At 36.7% G+C, this 20,734-nt stretch overlaps 1 protein-coding gene across 8 annotated transcripts in view; it reads left to right on the forward strand.

The window, feature by feature from the left end:
• The window catches only part of FRYL (FRY like transcription coactivator), a 297,483-nt gene that overhangs the window by 236,850 nt on the left and 39,899 nt on the right, over positions 1-20,734 (forward strand). For 7 of the 8 annotated variants that reach the window (XM_033214725.1, XM_033214724.1, XM_033214728.1 and 4 more), the window contains 13 exons: positions 1,354-1,438; positions 2,232-2,344; positions 3,315-3,465; positions 4,134-4,237; positions 5,155-5,340; positions 6,657-6,861; positions 8,031-8,152; positions 8,966-9,156; positions 10,836-10,930; positions 11,990-12,597; positions 12,882-12,979; positions 17,445-17,615; positions 18,657-18,797. In XM_033214725.1, the coding sequence (XP_033070616.1) occupies positions 1,354-1,438; positions 2,232-2,344; positions 3,315-3,465; positions 4,134-4,237; positions 5,155-5,340; positions 6,657-6,861; positions 8,031-8,152; positions 8,966-9,156; positions 10,836-10,930; positions 11,990-12,597; positions 12,882-12,979; positions 17,445-17,615; positions 18,657-18,797 (2,270 nt within the window). The remainder of the gene's footprint in view (positions 1-1,353; positions 1,439-2,231; positions 2,345-3,314; positions 3,466-4,133; positions 4,238-5,154; positions 5,341-6,656; positions 6,862-8,030; positions 8,153-8,965; positions 9,157-10,835; positions 10,931-11,989; positions 12,598-12,881; positions 12,980-17,444; positions 17,616-18,656; positions 18,798-20,734) is intronic. The other variant, XM_033214727.1, reaches the window with a different exon arrangement.

The raw sequence follows: 20,734 nt of genomic DNA on the forward strand, positions 1-20,734 counted from the left end.
ATAGTTTTCCATCTGACAGTCAGAAGGACTGTCTGTTGGTCTGTTGGAGATTGCTTGAGGTCCACTCCAGACCCTGTTTGCCTGGGTATCAGCAGCAGAGGTTGCTGAAGATAGAATATTGCTGAACAGCGAGTGTACCTGTCTGATTCTTCCTTTGGAAGTTTCCTCTCAGGGGTGACTCCACCCTGTGAGGTGGGGTGTCAGACTGCCCCTAGTGGGGGATGTCTCCCAGCTAGGCTACTCAGGGGTCAGGGACCCACCTGAGCAGGCAGTCTGTCCGTTCTCAGATCTCAACCTCCCGGTTGGGAGATCCACGGCTCTCCCCAAAGCTGTCAGACAGAGTCGTTCGCGTATGCACCGGCCCCCGCTGCTTCCCCTATTGGACTTCAGCTGTGCGCTGTCCCCAGAGATGGAGTCTACAGAGACAGGCAGGCTTCCTTGAGCTGCTGTGAGCTCCACCCAGTTCGAGCTTCCCAGCGGCTTTGTTTACCTCCTTAAGCCTCAGCAATGGCGGGCGCCCCTCCCCCAGCCTCGCTGCTGCCTTGTGGATAGATCGCGGCAGACTGCTGTGTTAGCAGTGAGGGAGGCTCCGTGGGCGTGGGCCCCTCCCGGCCAGGTGTGGGATATATTCTCCTGGTGTGCCTGTTTCCTTAAAGCGCAGTATTGGGGTGGGAGTTACCTGATTTTCCAGGTGTTGTGTGTCTCAGTTCCCCTGGCTAGGAAAACGGATTTCCTTCCCCCTTGCGCTTCCAGGTGAGGCGATGCCTCGCCCTGCTTCAGCTCTCGCTGGTCAGGCTGCAGCAGCTGACCAGCACCGATTGTCTGGCACTCCCTAGTGAGATGACCCCAGTACCTCAGTTGAAAATGCAGAAATCACCGGTCTTCTGTGTCGCTCGCGCTGGGAGTTGGAGACTAGAGCTGTTCCTATTCGGCCATCTTGCTCCGCCCCCGGGGAACCAGTTACTTCTAAAATAGATCGACTTTCAGCCACGTTTCCTATTTTTTAGCACCACCTTCTACCCCTGTTTCCGGAGGTTCTTGATGCTACTCGTCCCTGAGCCTTTTGGAAGTTCAGCAGTATAAATATGGCAGCTTCTTGATTTTCCCCCACCACCACCTTTGGATTCAGCCTTCTTAACACTTAATTCCTTATTGTCCATTTGTATTCTAGCATCCAAAAATTTGTTCGTCTTGTCTCCTTTCCCTTTTGGTAATTATGAGTACATTCCTTTTTTAAAATGACTTTGCTCTCATTTTAGTTAAGTTTTGATATCTATAATTTGAGATCTTTTGTTCTTATTGGGTTATTCCAGGTTTGTAGATTCACGAGTACTGCTTTGTCTTTGATTACAGGAACTACTTCCAGTAGCAATACAATGGTAGCTCCCACAGATGGCAATCCTGATAATAAGCCCATTAAAGAGAATATTGAAGAGAGGTAAGTACTTCTTTGTTCTTCATTAGCTGTTCAGTTTGACAGATACTGGTTGTCATCAGAATAAATGATATTTTCTGCATTGAAATGTGGATGTTGTTGCATTAAAATTCAAGTGAAAAAAATATAATTTGATGCTGGAAACTTTCCACATTGAGAGTTTCAACATTAAAGATGCTATCCTGCTAGATTTTTTTATATGCTCTAATATATAAATAGGTGGTATATGGTAAGTCACTTTTTGTATTGCTTAAAGTTTTAGACCTATATGAATGGTATTTACTCCACCTGTTTTATATGCCAGAATATTATTTTAGGTAGAAATAGCTGATTAAAAGTTTAAGCTTTTGGATTATAAGGTGGAAATTAATACATATCATAGTAAACTTTTGTTAATATTTTGTGTACTGTGTCCTTTTTTTTTTTTTTTTTTTTGAGACGAAGTCTCACTCTGTTGCCAGACTGGAGTGCAGTGGTGCAATCTCAGCTCAACCTCTGCCTCCCAGGTTCAAGCAATTCTCCTGCCTCAGCCTCCCGAGTAGCTGGGACTACAGGCGCACGTCACAACACTCGGCTAATTTTTTGTATGTTAGTAGAGATGGGCTTTCACCGTGTTAGCCAGGATCGTCTCAATCTCCTGACCTCATGATCTGCCTGCCTTGGCCTCCCAAAGTGCTGGGATTACAGGCTTGAACCATGGCATCTGGCCTCCTTTTTTAAATATAGAAAGTGAAACATAAAGTATAAATACCATTGCACCGTCAACTGTGACTAACTTCAGTGATCATTCCCATAGCTATGTGCACCTGGACATTTACAGTGGACTAAACAGTCATTTGAATCGGCAACATCACAGACTAGAATCCCGATACAGTAGCAGCTCTGGAGGATCTTATGAAGAAGAAAAAAGTAATAAATTCCAAACGTTTTTAATATAACTATAAGGGTGAGGTGTATTGTTAATTACATTAATGTTAATAAATATATATTTTTTCAGTAAATTGTTTTTAAAAAGCGTATTTAACTGCCACTAGTGGTGTTCCAACATAATCTGAAACATCTTGATTTTAAGAAGCAACGTAATTGGGTGAAATTTTTTTAAAGCACAGGTTTCCTATAGATAAATCAGAAGGAACGTAAGAACTGGTTCTCAGGAAGCATCATAGAACAAATACTGGAAACAGGCTGATTTTTTTTAGCAGGATTGCTCCTTCTGCATGGATTCACATTTTCCTAAAAAGATTGTCCCTTGGCAATTGCAAAGTGAATAATCTACCCAAGTTTCGCTATAACGTTAAGGTAGGGTGTCATAGAAGCACAGGCTTTCAGACTGGGAAGGGACACTGAAGATGATCTGGTCCAATCTCCTCATTTTGCACATGATGGAACTGAGGTCCAGAGAGGTTAAGTGACTTACCCACGTCACACAGAATTCACATTTCCTGACATTTTTTATTGCACCCCGCAGCCCCACTGTGGTAGAGCAGAGTTCCTTTCAAGATGGAGCTGTGTTGGCCCTATCTCAGGATATTTAGAACTGAATTAACTTACCAGAAGTCCCTTTGTTACAAGGCAGCTTCTCCAATAATGTGATCTCCTGGCTTGAACATCACTGATGGAATCACGATGAAGTGCTAATATAGTTTTGCTTTGATGTACAGGGTGGAACCTAAATTGATCTTTCTCTCTCTCCCTCTCCCTGGTTTGCTTAATTTGATAATATTTGTGCCTAGATTTTCCTAGCAAACATATGTTGAAATAGGGGGAAATTTTTTTTATCACTTTCTAATACTATATAAATAGTCGGGATCTTACTAGAGTTTGCTTATATTGGCAGAAATTAGATGGTGTAGAAAATGAGATCATTTTATCTTGATAGGTGATTCAATGCCACTTTATTCTAATTGGCGACTGAAAGTGATGGAGCATAACCAAGGAGAGCCACTGCCCTTCCCACCAGCTGGAGGCTGCTGGTCACCACTGGTGGATTACGTGCCTGAAACGTCATCACCTGGATTACCTCTTCACAGGTGGACTACAGCGTCATTCCTTTTACATATGCACCAAGTTGCTGCTGAACACTGTCGGCTTTCTTTGTGCTATCTGACAACACAGAATAAAAGCAATCTTCTTTATGGAGATACTGCAACATAGATCAGTGTGTTCTAAGAAATCTGAAAAACTCAGAGTTCTAACTTTATAAAATTAATATTATTAAATCTAATTCTGCTGCTGCTTTTCTGGGTGTCTGGCATAGTTACTTGACCTTTCTGGGACCCAGTTACTACATCTAAAAAATATGGCTTTCCTATGGTAGGCACTATTATTTTGCATTGAGTTGAATTCTACTTAGCAAAATCACAATAGAGCAATTACTGCATTCTTTCAAAATGTATTAATGCACCAAACATATATTGAACACCTACTGTGGCAAGCAGTGTGCTAAGTCTCAAGGTTGAAAGATGAAGAAAATGTGGCTCCTGAGTTCAAGGAGCCCTTAGCCCTTATGTTCTGTTCCATCTCTTTAACTTAATGGTTAACGTTTTCTTCAGCTGTATTTGTTTTTCCTCCTTTTTCCTGGATAAGTTGTATTTTTCCATGAAATGTGATATTAAAATCTTCAAGTAATTTTGTACCAAATTCTCTCTAGGTTTACCAGGATCTAGTAAAACGTTAATGAAACTCTTACTTGTCGTAGGTGTAACATAGCAGTGATCCTTTTGACTGATCTGATCATTGATCATAGTGTAAAGGTGGAATGGGGAAGCTACCTGCATCTTCTTCTTCATGCAATTTTTATAGGTAATAAATATTTGGTTCTAATTCTCTCATTTTATATTTTTATGATAATTTAAAAGCAGTATGGTTTTATGACAGTTTTTACATGTTTCTGTTTCCTGTTATTTTTATGTTATTTCCATGACACTTTTCATTATGATTCCTCTGGTCTCTTGGGGAGTTATTTGTGGCACCTCTTCTAACCACAAACAAACATGTCTATTCCCCCCATTCCTATTCCTATCTTATGGCCTCACCTGCCCACACACAAACACATATATACTGTACTGAGGAAAAATTCTGTGGCTGTGGCAAGAGTCAAATTAACTTACCTCTGGGGATTGGAAACTTTCAGAGTGAATGAAAAGTTGAAATAGGTTCTAAGTATTTCCCAAAAGAATTGGATTGTTGGATAGCCTGATTATTACAGCTGAAACTCCATCATGCCTTCTGTAGCAAACATGAGGAATCTATCATATCTATAATACATTTGATGCTTATAGGATTGGCTTCCTGAAGCAAGTCCAAATAGCCATCTCCTTATAAATTTTCCTGATGTGCACACTTACTGTTGGTGTGTTACATCCTTCCTTCAGTTAATCATGTACTTTCTGTTACGTGCTAAGTACACAAAAAAGCCTGCCTTTTAAAAAAATTCATTTCCATGAATTTTTTGTGTTATGTAACAGTAATAATTTTTAGGAGATCACTAAATTTTAGACATGAAACACATTTAACTTATCTTGAGTCTCCCTAGTACTGTAAGACAATAGGCTATTGTAAAAGCATATAAGAACTCTAGCACAATAAAAAACCACATAATATGTCACCTTCCTTGAAATCTTTCATATAATCCCTCCTTTTCTTCAAAATGTGAGTTTGATAGTAAGAATACTCATTATTTCTCTTTATTGATAATGTTTTTCTACCGTCCTTTTTAGGGTTTGACCACTGCCACCCTGAGGTGTATGAACATTGTAAACGCCTTCTTCTGCACTTATTAATAGTAATGGGACCCAAAAGTAACATCCGAACTGTTGCTTCTGTCCTTCTCAGGAACAAGGAGTTTAATGAGCCCAGGGTGCTTACAGTCAAACAAGTTGCACACTTAGATTGTAATTTCACAGGTATTTGCTTTAAAAGTACAATTTGCAAGTAGAATTATACTTTATTAATTTGGAATCCTGCATTAGAGAAAGTCAACTGAATAAAAGTTGAAATTTACTCATTTTTAAAATGTAGTTGTATTATTTTAAGTACCATTTAAATTATTTACTAATAAAAGAAGGGAGCAAATCTGAAATAATTGAATCTGCATTACCTTGAAGGATCTTTATCACACAAGAGTTAAGTTATGAATATGAAGTTGAAGACATAATGAAACAGTGCTTAATATTGAGGACGAATTACAAAAAAAGATGTTGAGCTTGTATTAGATTCCTCTTATTTGCAGGATCTGAAAACTGATAAAGTAAGGCATTTTAAATTTTGTTATTCACGTGATTATATTTACTGCATTAAAAACATACATTTTGAAGTAGTGAAGTCCAAATTAATGAGACTTAATTTGGTTTATTTCATTGTCAATGCTAATTTTTCTTTTTTACTTTTAAGGTATATTTTCCTGTATCCTATAACTCTAACTTATTTCTTTCATTCATCAGTACCATCAGGCTAGTGACAGGTGATCTGGAAACTTTTTTTGAAATTGAAATAAAACTACCTTTTTTTGTTCTAATCATACAGTATCAGATACAGGGTCATGAATTTTAAAGCTAGTTAAAACTCTGTTACTTGTTTAAAATCCTATAGTTAGGAAACAGTTATTAGGAAACTTATTAGCCTTTTAAAACTATGATTGAAAGAAAAATGGAATGAAGTTTACTGCCTTTTTATATTAAGGCACCATTCTTCAAAATTCCATAGCTTGTTTGTTTTTAAGGCTTCTCTTACCAATTTGTAAATATGGGCATTAGTAATAACCTTTTAACAGTTTTTTTAAAAATAATTGATGCACTATGTGTATTTCAGATAGATGATTCTTTCTGCAATGAAAATGGATCAAAAATTATAGAAAATTTTCCATAAAAAGTTAAAAATCAGTTCATGTTGTAGAAATGTGACTGACAAGCAATGTTGACAAAATATGCCAAAATATTAGGAAACTGCCACTTGCAAGTTTCTTCAGCAGATGGCGGCAGAGGACTGCACAGTACATCCAAATTGCTAAGTTTTCAAGCTGTGAAACGATGTTTGCCCCAAAACTTACTTGCTGTAATTTGATGTTTATGAGGATCAGCAGGAGCACAGATTCATATCACCTTGCACTGACAGATTTCCTCGTGTGTCCCATAGAGTCTATAAGGAATGACAGTTTAATTCTATAGGTATTTTGTGAGATTCTTTCATGTTTTAGGTATTCATGACGATCTTTCTCTTTCAGCAGGCATTAACGATTTTATACCTGATTACCAGCCCTCCCCTATGACTGACTCAGGGCTTAGCTCAAGTTCTACCTCTTCTAGTATCAGCTTAGGAAATAACAGTGCTGCCATTTCACATCTGCACACCACTATCCTCAATGAGGTTGACATCTCAGTGGAGCAGGATGGAAAAGTCAAAACCCTCATGGAATTCATTACCTCAAGGTAACATTGGCAGCTCTTAGCATCCCAGCAGTGTATGTGTTAAGTCATTCTTTCATTGGTCAGGTATTATGAGCCATATTTTTGTTTTCTGAAATGCCATTGATGTGAAATACACAGGTTTGTATTGCACAGTATTTTGAAAATTAGGATGCAATCAAAGACTCTTCTTTTGTGCCAGTGCAGTTATTACCTCGGAAGGACTTTAATCGTATCTGGCTATTTTATGCCCAAAAAGAATGCAGTATTATCTGAATATATATTTAACTTTTATTAGCTACATTATCATTCAATCATCAAATATTTATTTATGGTCTACTCTTTGCAAGGCGCAATAAGTAGAGAAGGAATATAGGTGGGAGAAAGGGCATGGTATTCCATTGCAAGAACAAAATCACAGGAGCACAAGAAAACCGTGTGTTTGGAAATGGTGAGGAATCCACTCTGACTGTAATGCAGAGAAAAGAGTTGTTCTAGACAATTCTGGAAAGCTTGGGAGAGTTCATACTGAAGGGCCATGAAGCCCAGGCCATAAGGTTGTAGATTATATAGAAACTCATTAAGCTGGGGGGACAGTGGGAGGCAGCATTTTATAAATATGTGGAGAAAATCAGCCCCATAACAGTGTGGAGGATGCATTAGAGGTGGAAGGAACCAGAAGCAGTACGTAGCAGGTTCTCAGGGCACTTTGGGCCTATGTTAATAAAGAGCTTAACCGAGGTGGTGGCCAAGAACACAAAGTCATTTTAAAGAAAGAATCAAGGGGACCTTATTCTGTCCTAAACTTTCCCTGTAGTTTTAGCTAGTAAATTATTCTCATTGCATTTCACCAGCAAATTATTTTATTTGCATTACAGTGTAAATACAGATTATATTATGACCTGGAACACATAAGCAGTAACCAATATGCTTCTCACTTGGCAAAAGTTGACATCTTTTTCTACTACCTCTGAGAGAATTTGACTGGTGTAATGGTAGACACTGAAATGAGATCTTTCTCTCCTTGCTGTAGATCATTACATATTCATGTGCCTAAGCAGTAGTAGTAGACTGTGACCTATTTATTCAACTACCATCCTTTCTAATTGTGAAGGCGTAATTTAGGAAGTGTGAGTACAACTGTTAATCACAAGTGAAAATCCAAGGAAATTACATCTGTTCTCTGTTTTCAGAAAAAGAGGGCCCCTTTGGAACCATGAGGATGTTTCTGCCAAGAATCCTAGCATAAAGAGTGCTGAACAGTTAACTACATTTTTGAAACATGTGGTTTCTGTTTTTAAGCAGTCAAGCTCAGGTATCTTTTAAGAAATATTTTAAATAATATTTAATGTTAGTGACATTTTAATGTGATGCCAGTTTCTGATAATGCTTCACAAAAAGTTAATAGTTGATATTGTGATACGTCTAAAAGTTTTAGACGTTTTCTTTTTTAATTTTTTAATGATAACAGATCTGTTTTCACTGAAGAAAAATTAAGTTACTTAAAAATGAGAATGCTGTCTATGAAATGCTGGGCTCCTTAGTTTTGTGTTTGATGGCATCATAAAATTACAATACAATTGCGTATTACGAAAAAAATTAAACGGACATATATAGAAATGGGAAACTTAAAAAAATTTTGTGCTGGTACAGTCTTCAGTAATGTAAAATTAACACATTCTGAAAATCATAGTCAAATTGTATATATCTAGAGCAGTGGTTCTCAACTAGGGGACATTTGGCAATGTCTAGAGACAATGTCACAATTATGGGTTAGGAGCAAGGGGTTACTACTGGTATATGGTGGGTTGAGGCCAGAGACACTGCTAAACATCATACCCTGCTCAGGGCAGCCCTTCCAACAAAGAATTTTCTGGCTTATAAGGTTAGTAGTGCCAAGGTTGAGAAACCCTGGTCTCAAGCATTGCTTCTGTAAAGATTAAAGGGTCATCTGAAATGCAAATGGAGTTTAATCAAAGAAAAAGCATTGACTTATAAAATGTGAGTGCCAGTCTGGTTTGCTAGGTAGTGTGCTAGCTACTAGCTTTAAAATGATTCACTTCTGATTATAACCCCGATAGTATTCTAAAGAACAAGAACAACATACTTGTTTCCTTCGCATTCACAGAAGCAATTCATTTGGAACATCATCTTAGTGAAGTTGCTCTGCAAACAGCACTTTCCTGTTCTTCTCGACACTATGCTGGGAGATCCTTTCAGATTTTCAGGGCCCTAAAGCAGCCTCTGACTGCAACTACACTTTCTGATGTTCTCTCCAGACTTGTAGAAACTGTAGGGGATCCAGGAGAAGATGCACAGGTATTTCCTTATATTCTTTCAGCAGTTATTGAGCAGCTACTAGTTGTCAAGGATTTATTGTCAATATAGATTGCTATAGCTAGAGCAAGATAATGGGCATCTAGAATTATAGTCAGATGTTGAGCAGGCAAAGAATTAAGAGCCAAAGCTAATTTTATAATTTATATCTGATAACCTACTAATTAAATCAACTGTTCTAGTGCCTATCAGAAAAAGCTTTACACTCGCCCACTCACACAGCCCCCCTCTCCAGATATTAACCTGGGATGATCATAAGGTAAAAAAGATAGGAAGTTAAATTTAAATGTAAAGTGGAACGTTGAATTTTATTTTTTAAGGTAAGTGAACTATTGAACTAGAGAACTTCAGTTTGTACAGACAGATGATTTTATTAACACTGTTACAAACATCAGGGATACAGTGATGAATGAGACAAAGTTCGTGACATTCTAGAACTCATTCTATTGAAGGAAACAAACCTTTAGTCTTCCAATTATACATAACATAATTTATCCTACTGATAATGTTGTGAAAATAGTAAGATGATAAGATTAAAGGAGAAGGAATTGTTTTACATATGATAGTCCATCTGAGAAGGTGATTTTTGAAGAGATACTGAAATGAAGTAGTTTCTGTTATGATCTGGGAAAGAACATTTAAGGCATAAGAAGATAGGACTAACAAGTGCAAAGACCCTGAGGCAGAAGCAGTAGGGCTTTTCTGAGGAAGGTCAAGAAAATCAGTGTCGCCTAGAATACATTGCAGGATATGTAGCAGGAAATTGGTGAGGTAGGTAGGCTCAAATCATGTAAGGCCTAGTAAGCCCTGGTGAGAGGCAGGACTTCACTCTGAATTGATGGGAAACTACTCAGATATTTTGAGGGAAGGAAGGTGATGGATGTGATTTGTCTTTTAAAAAACTCATTCTGACATTGGGGTGAAATCTGTAGGGAGGGCAAGAGTGGAGGCAAGAGAGGTCAGGAGGTTAAGAGTCCAGCTGAAATGGTGGTAGCTTAGATTAAGGGAAGTTATGGAGGTAAAGGAAAGTGGTCAGATTTTTAGTGTGTATTTTAAAAGTGATATTTTCGGTCAGGCACAGTGGCTCACACCTATCATCCCAGCACTTTGGGAGGCTGAAACTGGTGGACCTGAGGTCAAGAGTTCGAGACCACCCTGGCCAACATAGTGAAACCTGTCTCTACTAAAAATACAAAAATTAGCTAGGTGTGCAGGTACACGCCTGTAGTCCCAGCTGCTTGGGAGGCTGAGGCAGGAGAATCACTTGAATCCAGGAGGCAGAGGTTGCAGTGAGCCAAGATTGCACCACTGCACTCCAGCCTGGGCAATAGAGCAAGACTATGTCTCAAATAACAAACAAACAGACAAAAGTAATATTTTCAAGACTTGCTGGTAGATTCAGTTTAGATGTGAAAGAAACAAGGATGGTTCCTAGATTTCTGACCTGAGCAATTTTGAGTAAATTGTGGCACCATTACAATCAATTTATACACCATTAATTTGATGAGTTTGCATCAATCAGCAAGATCATGTTGCTCAAGAGTTTAATCATTTTGTAACATAATATAGAGTTTGTTCTGTTTTAAAATCCCATTAGGAACTCCATTGCAGTTTCTTTATTCCAGAGTATAATTAATTAAAATCTGCCTTTTTCCCTCCAGGGATTTGTGATTGAGCTTCTTCTTACATTGGAATCTGCAATTGATACGTTGGCTGAAACCATGAAGCATTATGATCTTCTTTCTGCCCTTTCTCAGTAAGAATTTAAACCAGGCAATCTAACATATAGATAACTTGAATAGCTAACTACATATAGCTATAACTTTTTAAATTCTAATATTGTTAGTAAGCACAATACCACCCAAATTATATGGATTACCATTCTGTGGGAGATGGGCCACAGACAGTGAGGACGTGTGAAAAATTCAAGTGCTGATTTTAGCAGTGCTGTTCTTCTAATGTGCTGGTTAGAGATCTTTCTGCTGCACCACTTCATTCCTGCCACATTCAGCATCCTATTGCTTCCCCAGCTGCCTGGGAGCCTTAGGGCTCTCCTACCTTTCACATATTGTTCCTTCTCCCTGCAGCAGCCTTTCTCCCCACTTTCTCTGCCTTGCAAGCCCAGAATTGATTAGTCCTTCAAGTCCCGTCCCAAATGTCATTTCCTAGCTAAGCATTTCTAACTCCCTCAGGATAGTGCTGATTATTCCATCCTTTGGGTTCTCACAGTGATTTTTGCATGTTTTAATAATAGCAATTAACAGGCTATAAATTTATCCATTTACATATCCCCTCTTTCAAAAGACTTGTCTAACATTCCTTCCTTTTCTGTACAGCTGGCAAACATAAAAAGCATTCAGTCAATATTTTCTTAATAAAAATTGGATGTGAGGGAGGAGGAGAAATCAAAAATTTTTTAGCTTAGTTCTTTTGAAAAGAGAGTGTCATTGACAGAAATAGGGACATCAGGACCATCATGTTTGAGGATAAGACAAATGAAGTCAGTTTTGAACTTAATGTATGCCTAAATCTCAGAGCTGAACGTTGTTAATGTTGAATTCTATAGCAGAATTTTCTCAGCAAGTAGAGCCTCATCTCAACTCAAAGGAAACTGTTAGCCACAGGAGAAAAGGTACTGTTGTACATTTTGTTTGAATTTGGAGGCAAAACTGAAATTTGATTCAACAAAGTCAGGTATACTGAAAAATGATTTTTCTGGTACCAGTTACTATTTTTCAGTGTTTTCAGAAGTAAAATTAATTTAGCAAAAGAAGTGACTGGGTATGCATTCATCTATTTTTCTTTCTTTTTTAAGAACCTCATATCATGATCCTATAATGGGAAACAAGTATGCAGCTAACAGAAAAAGCACTGGACAACTCAATCTAAGCACAAGTCCCATTAATAATAGCAGTTATTTGGGATATAACAGTAATGCAAGAAGTAACTCTTTGAGATTAAGTTTGATTGGTGACCGACGAAGTGACCGGCGGCGGAGTAACACACTGGATATAATGGATGGACGGATAAACCATAGCAGTAGTTTAGCAAGGACTAGAAGCCTTTCCTCTCTAAGAGAGAAAGGAATGTATGATGTGCAGTCCACTACTGAGCCTACCAACTTGATGGCCACCATTTTTTGGATAGCAGCATCTTTACTAGAATCAGATTATGAATATGAATACCTCCTGGCTCTCAGGCTTCTCAACAAACTGCTTATCCATTTGCCTTTGGATAAATCAGAGAGTCGAGAGAAGATTGAAAATGTACAAAGCAAATTGAAATGGACTAATTTTCCAGGACTTCAGCAGCTCTTCCTTAAGGGTTTTACCTCAGCATCTACACAAGAAATGACCGTGCACCTCCTCAGTAAACTCATTTCTGTCTCCAAACATACATTGGTGGATCCTTCCCAATTGTCAGGTGATGTTAATATAATTGCACCAGCAGTTTGCATTTTATGTAGTGAAATGTAAACTAATCATTTGTTTTGAAATCTACTAATTTCTGCTTTTCTGCAAATAGTCATAGTTTTTATATGCTAGGTAGCTTAAATTATTTGGTGAAAGCCAAAGAAGAATTAGAAGATTGAGTATCCCAGGAAATGAAAAGAAAATGGTTTCTGTGAACCATCTAAAAAAACCTTTAACTTTTAAAATAATGTGCAATAAAATTGGTTATTGTTTGCTTTTTTTTTGTTTTGATAGGCTTTCCTCTTAACATCCTTTGCTTATTGCCTCACTTAATCCAGCATTTTGACAGCCCAACTCAGTTTTGCAAAGAAACAGCTAGTCGAATAGCAAAGGTAAGCAAATGTTATGCTGAAAGATAACACTATAGGGAAATTATTTTATAGTCTATGTTAAAGGAGGGGGAAATCTCTTAAAAATCCTTTTATTGTCACTGCCCATATGAATTTTGCATTTAAATTTTTATTTTATGCACATAAAGGACTTGCATAGTAATGGTGTAAGTTACAACTGCTCAAATGACAGTAAATAAAATTATTTAATTAGAGTAACACTCCTCTGAGTCTGAGTCTTTTTCTGCTCTTTTTCCCTACTTTTGCCTCTCTGTCTGTCTCTTTCATTCGTTTATTCATTACCAAATAAATATTTACTGAGCACTGGGTTAGATGCTACAAATACATGTTAAACAAAGTAGATAGTGTACTTTATCATGGGGAATGCAGTCAAGTAAGTAGACAGTAACTAGAGAGTCTGATTTGGTATTTTATCAGGGCGGGGGGAGTATGGGTGGCAGAATACTCAAGGAGCACGCAAAACAGAAGTCTTGCTAGAGGAAGTGATATCTAAGCTGACTTAGATCACTATCGAAGAATGGATAGGAATAACCAAAGTAAGATCCCTGGATGAGAGGCAAAGAGTGGGGTTCAGGGTTTGAAGTTTTCTAGGCAGAAGAAATTACAGATGCAGAGGTTCTGAGGAAGAAGAGGGCATAATATATTTTAGGATTTGGAAAGTTCTCTGTCCCTTTTTGTTTGCCTTTTTTCCTTTTAACACTCTTTCTCTTCATCTTCTCTCTCTACTCCATTCTTTTTCTCTTCCTTATTTGGCTCTTTTACCTTCAGAAATCATACTGTTTTAGAAACAGTAATGTAGCTATTTGTAAATCATCTGTTAACATTTGTTTAAAAGTATTATGACTCTTAACCTTAATGTTAGAAGAATGTGATTTTGACATTTTATATTATTTTGTAAATCATCTGTTCACATCTGCTTAAAAGTATTATAGCTCTTAACCTTAATGCTAAAAGAATGTGATTTTGACATTTTATATTTTTAGTAGTCCCCTCTCAAGAACAATAAGGAACTCTCAAACAGCCTGCCTTTTGCTTAAATATAATTCATAACTTTTTTTCGGTCAGTCATTGAGTCTGGAGGAAAAAAGGCTTTTCTTTTTTTTTTTTTTTTTTTTTTTTTTGAGACGGAGTCTTGCTCTGTCGCCCAGGCTAGAGTGCTGTGGCCGGATCTCAGCTCACTGCAAGCTCCGCCTCCCGGGTTCACGCCATTCTCCTGCCTCAGCCTCCCGAGTAGCTGGGACTACAGGCGCCCGCCACCTCGCCCGGCTAATTTTTTTATATTTTTTAGTAGAGACGGGGTTTCACCGTGTTAGCCAGGATGGTCTCGATCTCCTGACCTCGTGATCCGCCCGTCTCGGCCTCCCAAAGTGCTGGGATTACAGGCTTGAGCCACCGCGCCCGGCCGAAAAAAGGCTTTTCAGACTGAAAATGTGAACAGTTCTAAGAGGGAGTTATATAAATTTACAGGTAGCATACATATAATAGGAAATTTGGTGAACTTGGGGAGGTGAGTGAATAGCACGATAAGTAAGAGAACTTGGCTAAAGTACTGGGAGAAAAAAAAAAGGAAGTTTTCTACAGAAGAGAACAAGCAAATAAAATCCCCAGAAAAAGCTTTTTATGTAAGCAATTTTTTTTTTTTAAAAGCTGAGATTTGATTAACAAGGAGAAAGAGCAAGCGTGCAGGAAGCCAAATAAAACCCCCACCTTTCCATGGCCCAGGTTGCAGTACTGCTTGCTAAGTGCACATTTATCTCCAGGTGCCAGCATAGTAAAGAAAGAAAATACTGGCAACCCAATGAATCCCATTAGCAGTAGTAAGAACCTTTTCACATCTTGATAAATAACATTTCATAAGTGATATGAAAATAATAAAATATGCCCTTAACACCATCCCCAATTAAATTTCTAAATAAATTAGATAGGGAAAGGTTCTTAATATAATTATTCTAAAAGCATGTGTTTTAGAAGAGCCATTATTTTAGCTAATGGAAACATCTTCATTTCTTTAATAGAAATGGTGGTGGGAGGAAATAAGCCAAAAGTTGTCTTTTATTCTTGGTTTTTATTAAACTAATCCAATAGAACATTAAATATCGAGAGGGTGAAAATTATGACTATTAGAAATATTGCCTTTTGGAAATCATTACTCATCTAAAACCAACTGCCTGTATTTGCATTAATAAAGTCTAATAGTAATACAGAATTTATTAAAGAAACTTTCATTTTAATATTTTAATGACACATGATTAGAAAATTTGTGTAAACAAAGTTTTTTCCCTATATGAGGGGTTGGAAAGCAAATATAAGGGGGGAAATGTATATTGGTTTACTTGGGGGTTTCAAGAAAACAAAAGGCATAAATCCCCTAAAAAGGAAAGTAGAAGCATTTAAAAGTAGCAACTGGAATGCGTTAAATGATTACTGCCTGCTAAATGCTGAGATAACTAAGGAGTGTGGCCTCCTAGCCTAAAGGATGTTATAGCTCCTTGAATATCGAGCTGCTGATATCATGACCACAGTAGGGCCATGGAAATTCCCAAATTTCTTTTATGTTTTTAAGAAATCAGATATGGTCTTCTGTGATTCATAAATTGTTTTTAAGTCTGTTTTCTTCCTGTTGGACAGCACACAAAGGTTCCCTCTCTGTATGCTTTTAGCAACCTGCAGGATGTGAATTAAATTGGTTCCTTAATTACTCTCTCACTTATAACTGTCAAGAGTAATTTTCTGCCATTATGTGCTCCTTCGTTATGCAAATATCCCTAGTTCTACTGTTTGTGCCTTTGGAGAGCACAGCATTTCAAAATGAGGCAACACTTAGGACAAATATTTTTCTCTTTAGTGATTCATTATATGCAAAATATAGTATGCTACAAAAGTTTGTTATAAAACACACTCTTTTTGGATCGTATTTTAACCTGGCATTTCAAAAATTCCAAAATTAAATCTGTTACTTGTTCTATTATTAAACTGCACAGTATATATTCCAAGGAATTTTCTCCCTTTTCAAAAAATAGGTTTTTTAAACTCATTCCTTAAAACAATTATTTAAGAATATAAGAATTCTCTAAGAATGTTTTATTCTTCAGGAAAGTTTTTTTATGTTTTATAGAATTTAACAAATTGTGAAGTTATAAAATTAAGTGATTTTAATCATATGTTAAATTATTATATTTTGAAATGCAAATAAGAAATACCAACCCATTTTTTCTTTTTCTTTCTGGTGTCTGTTTTATGGGTAAAAGACTACTACTACTGCATGAAATCAGCTGGTTTTAATGATTTTATAAAATAACTTCCCAGGTAACTACTGGGTTAATAGTCTATGCACGGCGTTGCATAACCTTTATATTTTGTGCTTGTTCCATGGTAATGTCCAAATGATGAATTTGAGGCACTCCAAGCCTATTAAACATCTTCTGAATTACCAAAATTAGTGATATTCATTTGAAAGTTGAAGATGTATATATTTAAAAGGACAGCTTCTTTACCAAATGCTGTAGGTAGTTGTAAAAACACATACAAAACATCAGTAACATAGAAGAACAAGGAAAAGGCAAACTAAAAGCAGAAATGGCAAGGAGGCTAGCCTTTTATGACAGATTGGTATGTAAGAGTAGCATGGCCCTTTTCCAGTTCTGCATAGCTCAGGTATCCCCTGGGAGAGGCCAGGGAACATCCTCACCAATAACCCAGGAAACAGACTAAGAAGTGCATTAGGTCAGTAAAATTCCCCCCAAACATTAGTTGGTTCAGATTCTTTAACATTGTATCAAACAAACTTGAGAGTCAGTACATTTTGGAGTAGCCCCTAAAAGATTGACCCAAGATCTTAGAGCAGCTTTAGGTGATTTCCTGAAAAGCAGTTTGGGGTCCACCATGCAGATTGTCATCCATTGGAGATTCTGGACTCCAAATTTTATCAGAGCCCCAATGATGTCCTTTGACTATGTCACACATGTTGAGGCTGTTTGCAACTGACTGCTCTACTGAGACACCCCAGACACAGCTGGAGGCTGAAGCATTTCCTCCCAGTCACAGCAGTTCGGAACCTCCCTGAGAATTCCCTAGTTATGTCTGCCTATGTAGGTGCTTGTGCACTGATCCATCCTGGATTTGACAAAACAATTCCAAAATGATGTCCCGAGTTCACAGAACCATACATGGTTTCTGCCAGAGACAGTTTACAGATCTTCAGACTGAAGAAGGCCATACTATTTAGTACCCACAAAGACATTAATCCTCTTTCTATGTTATCTCTTACTAGTCTCTGAAGAATGCCTTGTGCTTTTTTCTCATTTCACTTTTCTAACGTATTGAAGTAAAATGCATTAAAACCAATATACATCTAAATTATTTCATTAAGCAAGTACATTTAGCATAAAATCAAGTTAAACTTGTGTCTTTATTTTAGGTGAATGAAATAATTTTATTTGTTTTCTAGGTTTGTGCAGAAGAAAAATGCCCAACACTTGTCAATCTGGCACACATGATGAGTTTGTACAGTACACACACATATTCCAGAGACTGTTCTAACTGGATCAATGTTGTGTGCAGATACCTACATGACTCCTTCTCAGATACAACGTTTAATCTTGTGACTTATCTTGCAGAGGTAAATTTACCTAAAATACTTTCTTATTTACTCTCTTTCTCTCTCTATATATATAGTAAATACTATATATTACTATATATGTAGTGTATATATAATACTATATATATACTATATATAGAGCAAATACTATATATTACTATATATGTAGTTAATATATATAGTAAATGTTTACATATATATAAATATATATATATAATTTTTTAAACTACTCTGTGGCACCTTATCAAGTGGATTTATCTGCAGAAGCAGCAGTGATATTAACTGATACTCAAATTGTCTGAGTCAATATAGTTAACAATTTTTTAAGATAAAAATGTAAGTACTTCCTTTCAAGTGTAAAAGAAGTTTTTATAAAGGTGGTTTTTTTTTCCATGTCCAGTGTTTATATCCTTATGTGACATGAAACTCAAAATAATATACACTTTACCTAATTAAAAATGGAAATGGGTTTTTAGTGGTCCTGATCATGGAGAATGGTTATAATTTTTATTTTTATAAAATTAGGTTTTAGCTTAGAAATCTTTTCTAGAATATTAATTATAGCATACAAAAGTATTTCTTCTGGAAAAGTTTTTATTTTTATGATATATTTGCTTCCTATCTAAAATAGGAAGCAAAAAATGGATGATAAAGTAGCCCTAGAATAGCACAAAAAGTTAATATCTATTTGATGCCTAAGAAGTATCTTTATGCCCAGAAAAGTAAATTACTAAGTAGATAGCCACAAAGAAAAAGTCAAAAGCAAGAGATTCCTAGTCACTGAAAATGTTTGTCAGTTTATAATAAAGTAATACCTATTAAATTAGTTAAGGAAATAAAACACCGTGATTTAGATGAAAAGTTATGGTCTAATTCTGCTTTCTGAACCAAGGAAAAATAACAGTAATAGACACTACCTTTCACTTTATTAGTCTCTAGATTTCTAATTCACCTAAACTCATAGGCTAAATCTATGTTTTTCTGCCTCTTAAATGTAAATATTGAGTTTTTATTCAACCTGATTAAAGTATACTTTAATATTACTTTTAATATTATTTTTAGCTATTAGAAAAAGGATTGTCCAGTATGCAGCAGTCATTACTACAGATTATTTATAGTCTATTGAGTCATATTGACCTGTCTGCAGCCCCAGCCAAGCAGTTTAATCTGGAGATCATAAAGATTATTGGCAAATACGTACAGGTGAGTGACCACAAAACTTACATATAACATTGTTCATCTCAAAATGATTTATAATCACAAAATATTGGAAGTGCCTTAAGTGTTGAAGAATAGGGAAGTGGTTCAACCATAAATAATGTTTTCAGGATATCTGTAGTATGCAAAATGTTCTCAATATAAGTGACAAAAACCAGAATCTGAATTAGTATAATTTCTAGTTTTCATGTTAACAATTTCTATAATGTTCTGTAATGACTGGAAGGAATGCATATTCACATTGCAGCAGTCAAAACTCTGGCAATTAGGACTGTGACTCATTGGTTGTTCTTGTTTTTGTTTTGAGATGGAGTCTTGCTCTGTTGCGCAGGCTGGAGTGCAGTGGCACAGTCTTGGCTCACTGCAGCCTTTGCCTCCTGGATTCCAGCGAGTCTCCTGCCTCAGCTTCCCAAGTAGCTGGGATTACAGGCATGTACCACCACACACAGCTAATTTTTGTATTTTTAGTAGAGATAGGCTTCGCCATGTTGGCCAGGTTGGTCTCGAACTCCTGACCTCAGGTAATCTGCCCACCTCAGCCTCCCAAAGTGCTGGGATTACAGGCATGAGCCACTGCACCTGGCCTCATTGTTCTTTCTTTCTTCACACCTTTCTGTTTTAACGAGATTCTACATAGTAGGCATACACTACTTTTAGAAACAGAAAACCTCCTTAAAGAGTTTGCATTTTAGAGATTTTTTTGTGTGTCTGATAAAAAGTGCCAGATATTTAAAAAGTAGAAAATTAAACTTGATTTAAATGTAAATGATGACAAGTCGGCCTGGTCTTCACTGAATTTCACCTTTGAAATTCAGTTAAGCTGTCAGTTTGAGCTAGCAGTTAAGAAAGTCATTGCTGAGCAGATCAGTAGGATGGATACAACTCACCAAAGAGAACAAGCTCATTAACAACCTTAATAGATTAATATGTTGTGTTTATACTCCAGTTATGTTTGCATTCACTAGAGCAAAACTTAGAATGGGATATACTTAGCTGGCAAGGAATTTATTCTAGTTCACATCTGAAAGCAATAAAACTGTATTAAAATGTTTTCAGTGATTCAGTTATGTAATCCAGATTACCTCTAACATTCCCTTGAAAATCAGTGATTGCCGATATCCAAAAAACGGAAGATTTTCTGGTGGCCCTGTTTATCTTGTGGCTTACCCTTCAATGAGTGAGGCTTTACCAGATAGCAATTATATCTCTTTCTAAAGCAGATTTCTCTTTTCTTCTTAAACCTTAAAGAAAAAAACTTATAAAATATTTGCTATATTTCACATAGAAACATATACCACATTGAATTTACTACCTTATGAACCATAGGTACATTTCTTGTGTTCAGAACCACAAGCTCAACTTGCCAGTGGACAAGCAGGTAACCAGAAGGAGCATAGATTTGTGGCTAAGTGAACTGCACACTCCCCATCTCAAAGAAGCAACACAACTTAGCTTCCCCTGGTGGTTTTCATGTTAGAATATGGGTCCAGTGTGGCCAGACTTCTCATTTTAAGAGAAGCTGGAAATGACATTTTTCTGTAAAATCTCCTGATTTTAAAATGTTGACTTAATTTTTTTTCCAGATTTCCTTGTAAATGTGTGAATCAAGATCATGTTTAGCTGATGGCTCATCACAGCGGCTGGCTTGTGCTCTATTAAACAACTGAATATTTCACAGAATTGAATTATTGATAATCTTTTATGTTTAAACACAACCAGCAATATAATTTATGAAAACATCCTAAAGTTTAGCATTTCATGATGCCCAGAGATAGTAATTATTTCTGTCAGAAAAAAGTGATCATTATTTCTACTTGGTCATGATTATGTTAAATATAAACTTTTTTGTTTGTTTGTTTGTTTGTTTTGAGATGGAGTCTCACTCTGTTGCCCAGGCTGAAGTGCCGAGGTGTGATCTTGGC

This window comes from Trachypithecus francoisi, unplaced genomic scaffold (genome assembly GCF_009764315.1).
Source record: "Trachypithecus francoisi isolate TF-2019V2 unplaced genomic scaffold, Tfra_2.0 Lachesis_group1, whole genome shotgun sequence".
Lineage (NCBI taxonomy): Eukaryota > Metazoa > Chordata > Mammalia > Primates > Cercopithecidae > Trachypithecus > Trachypithecus francoisi.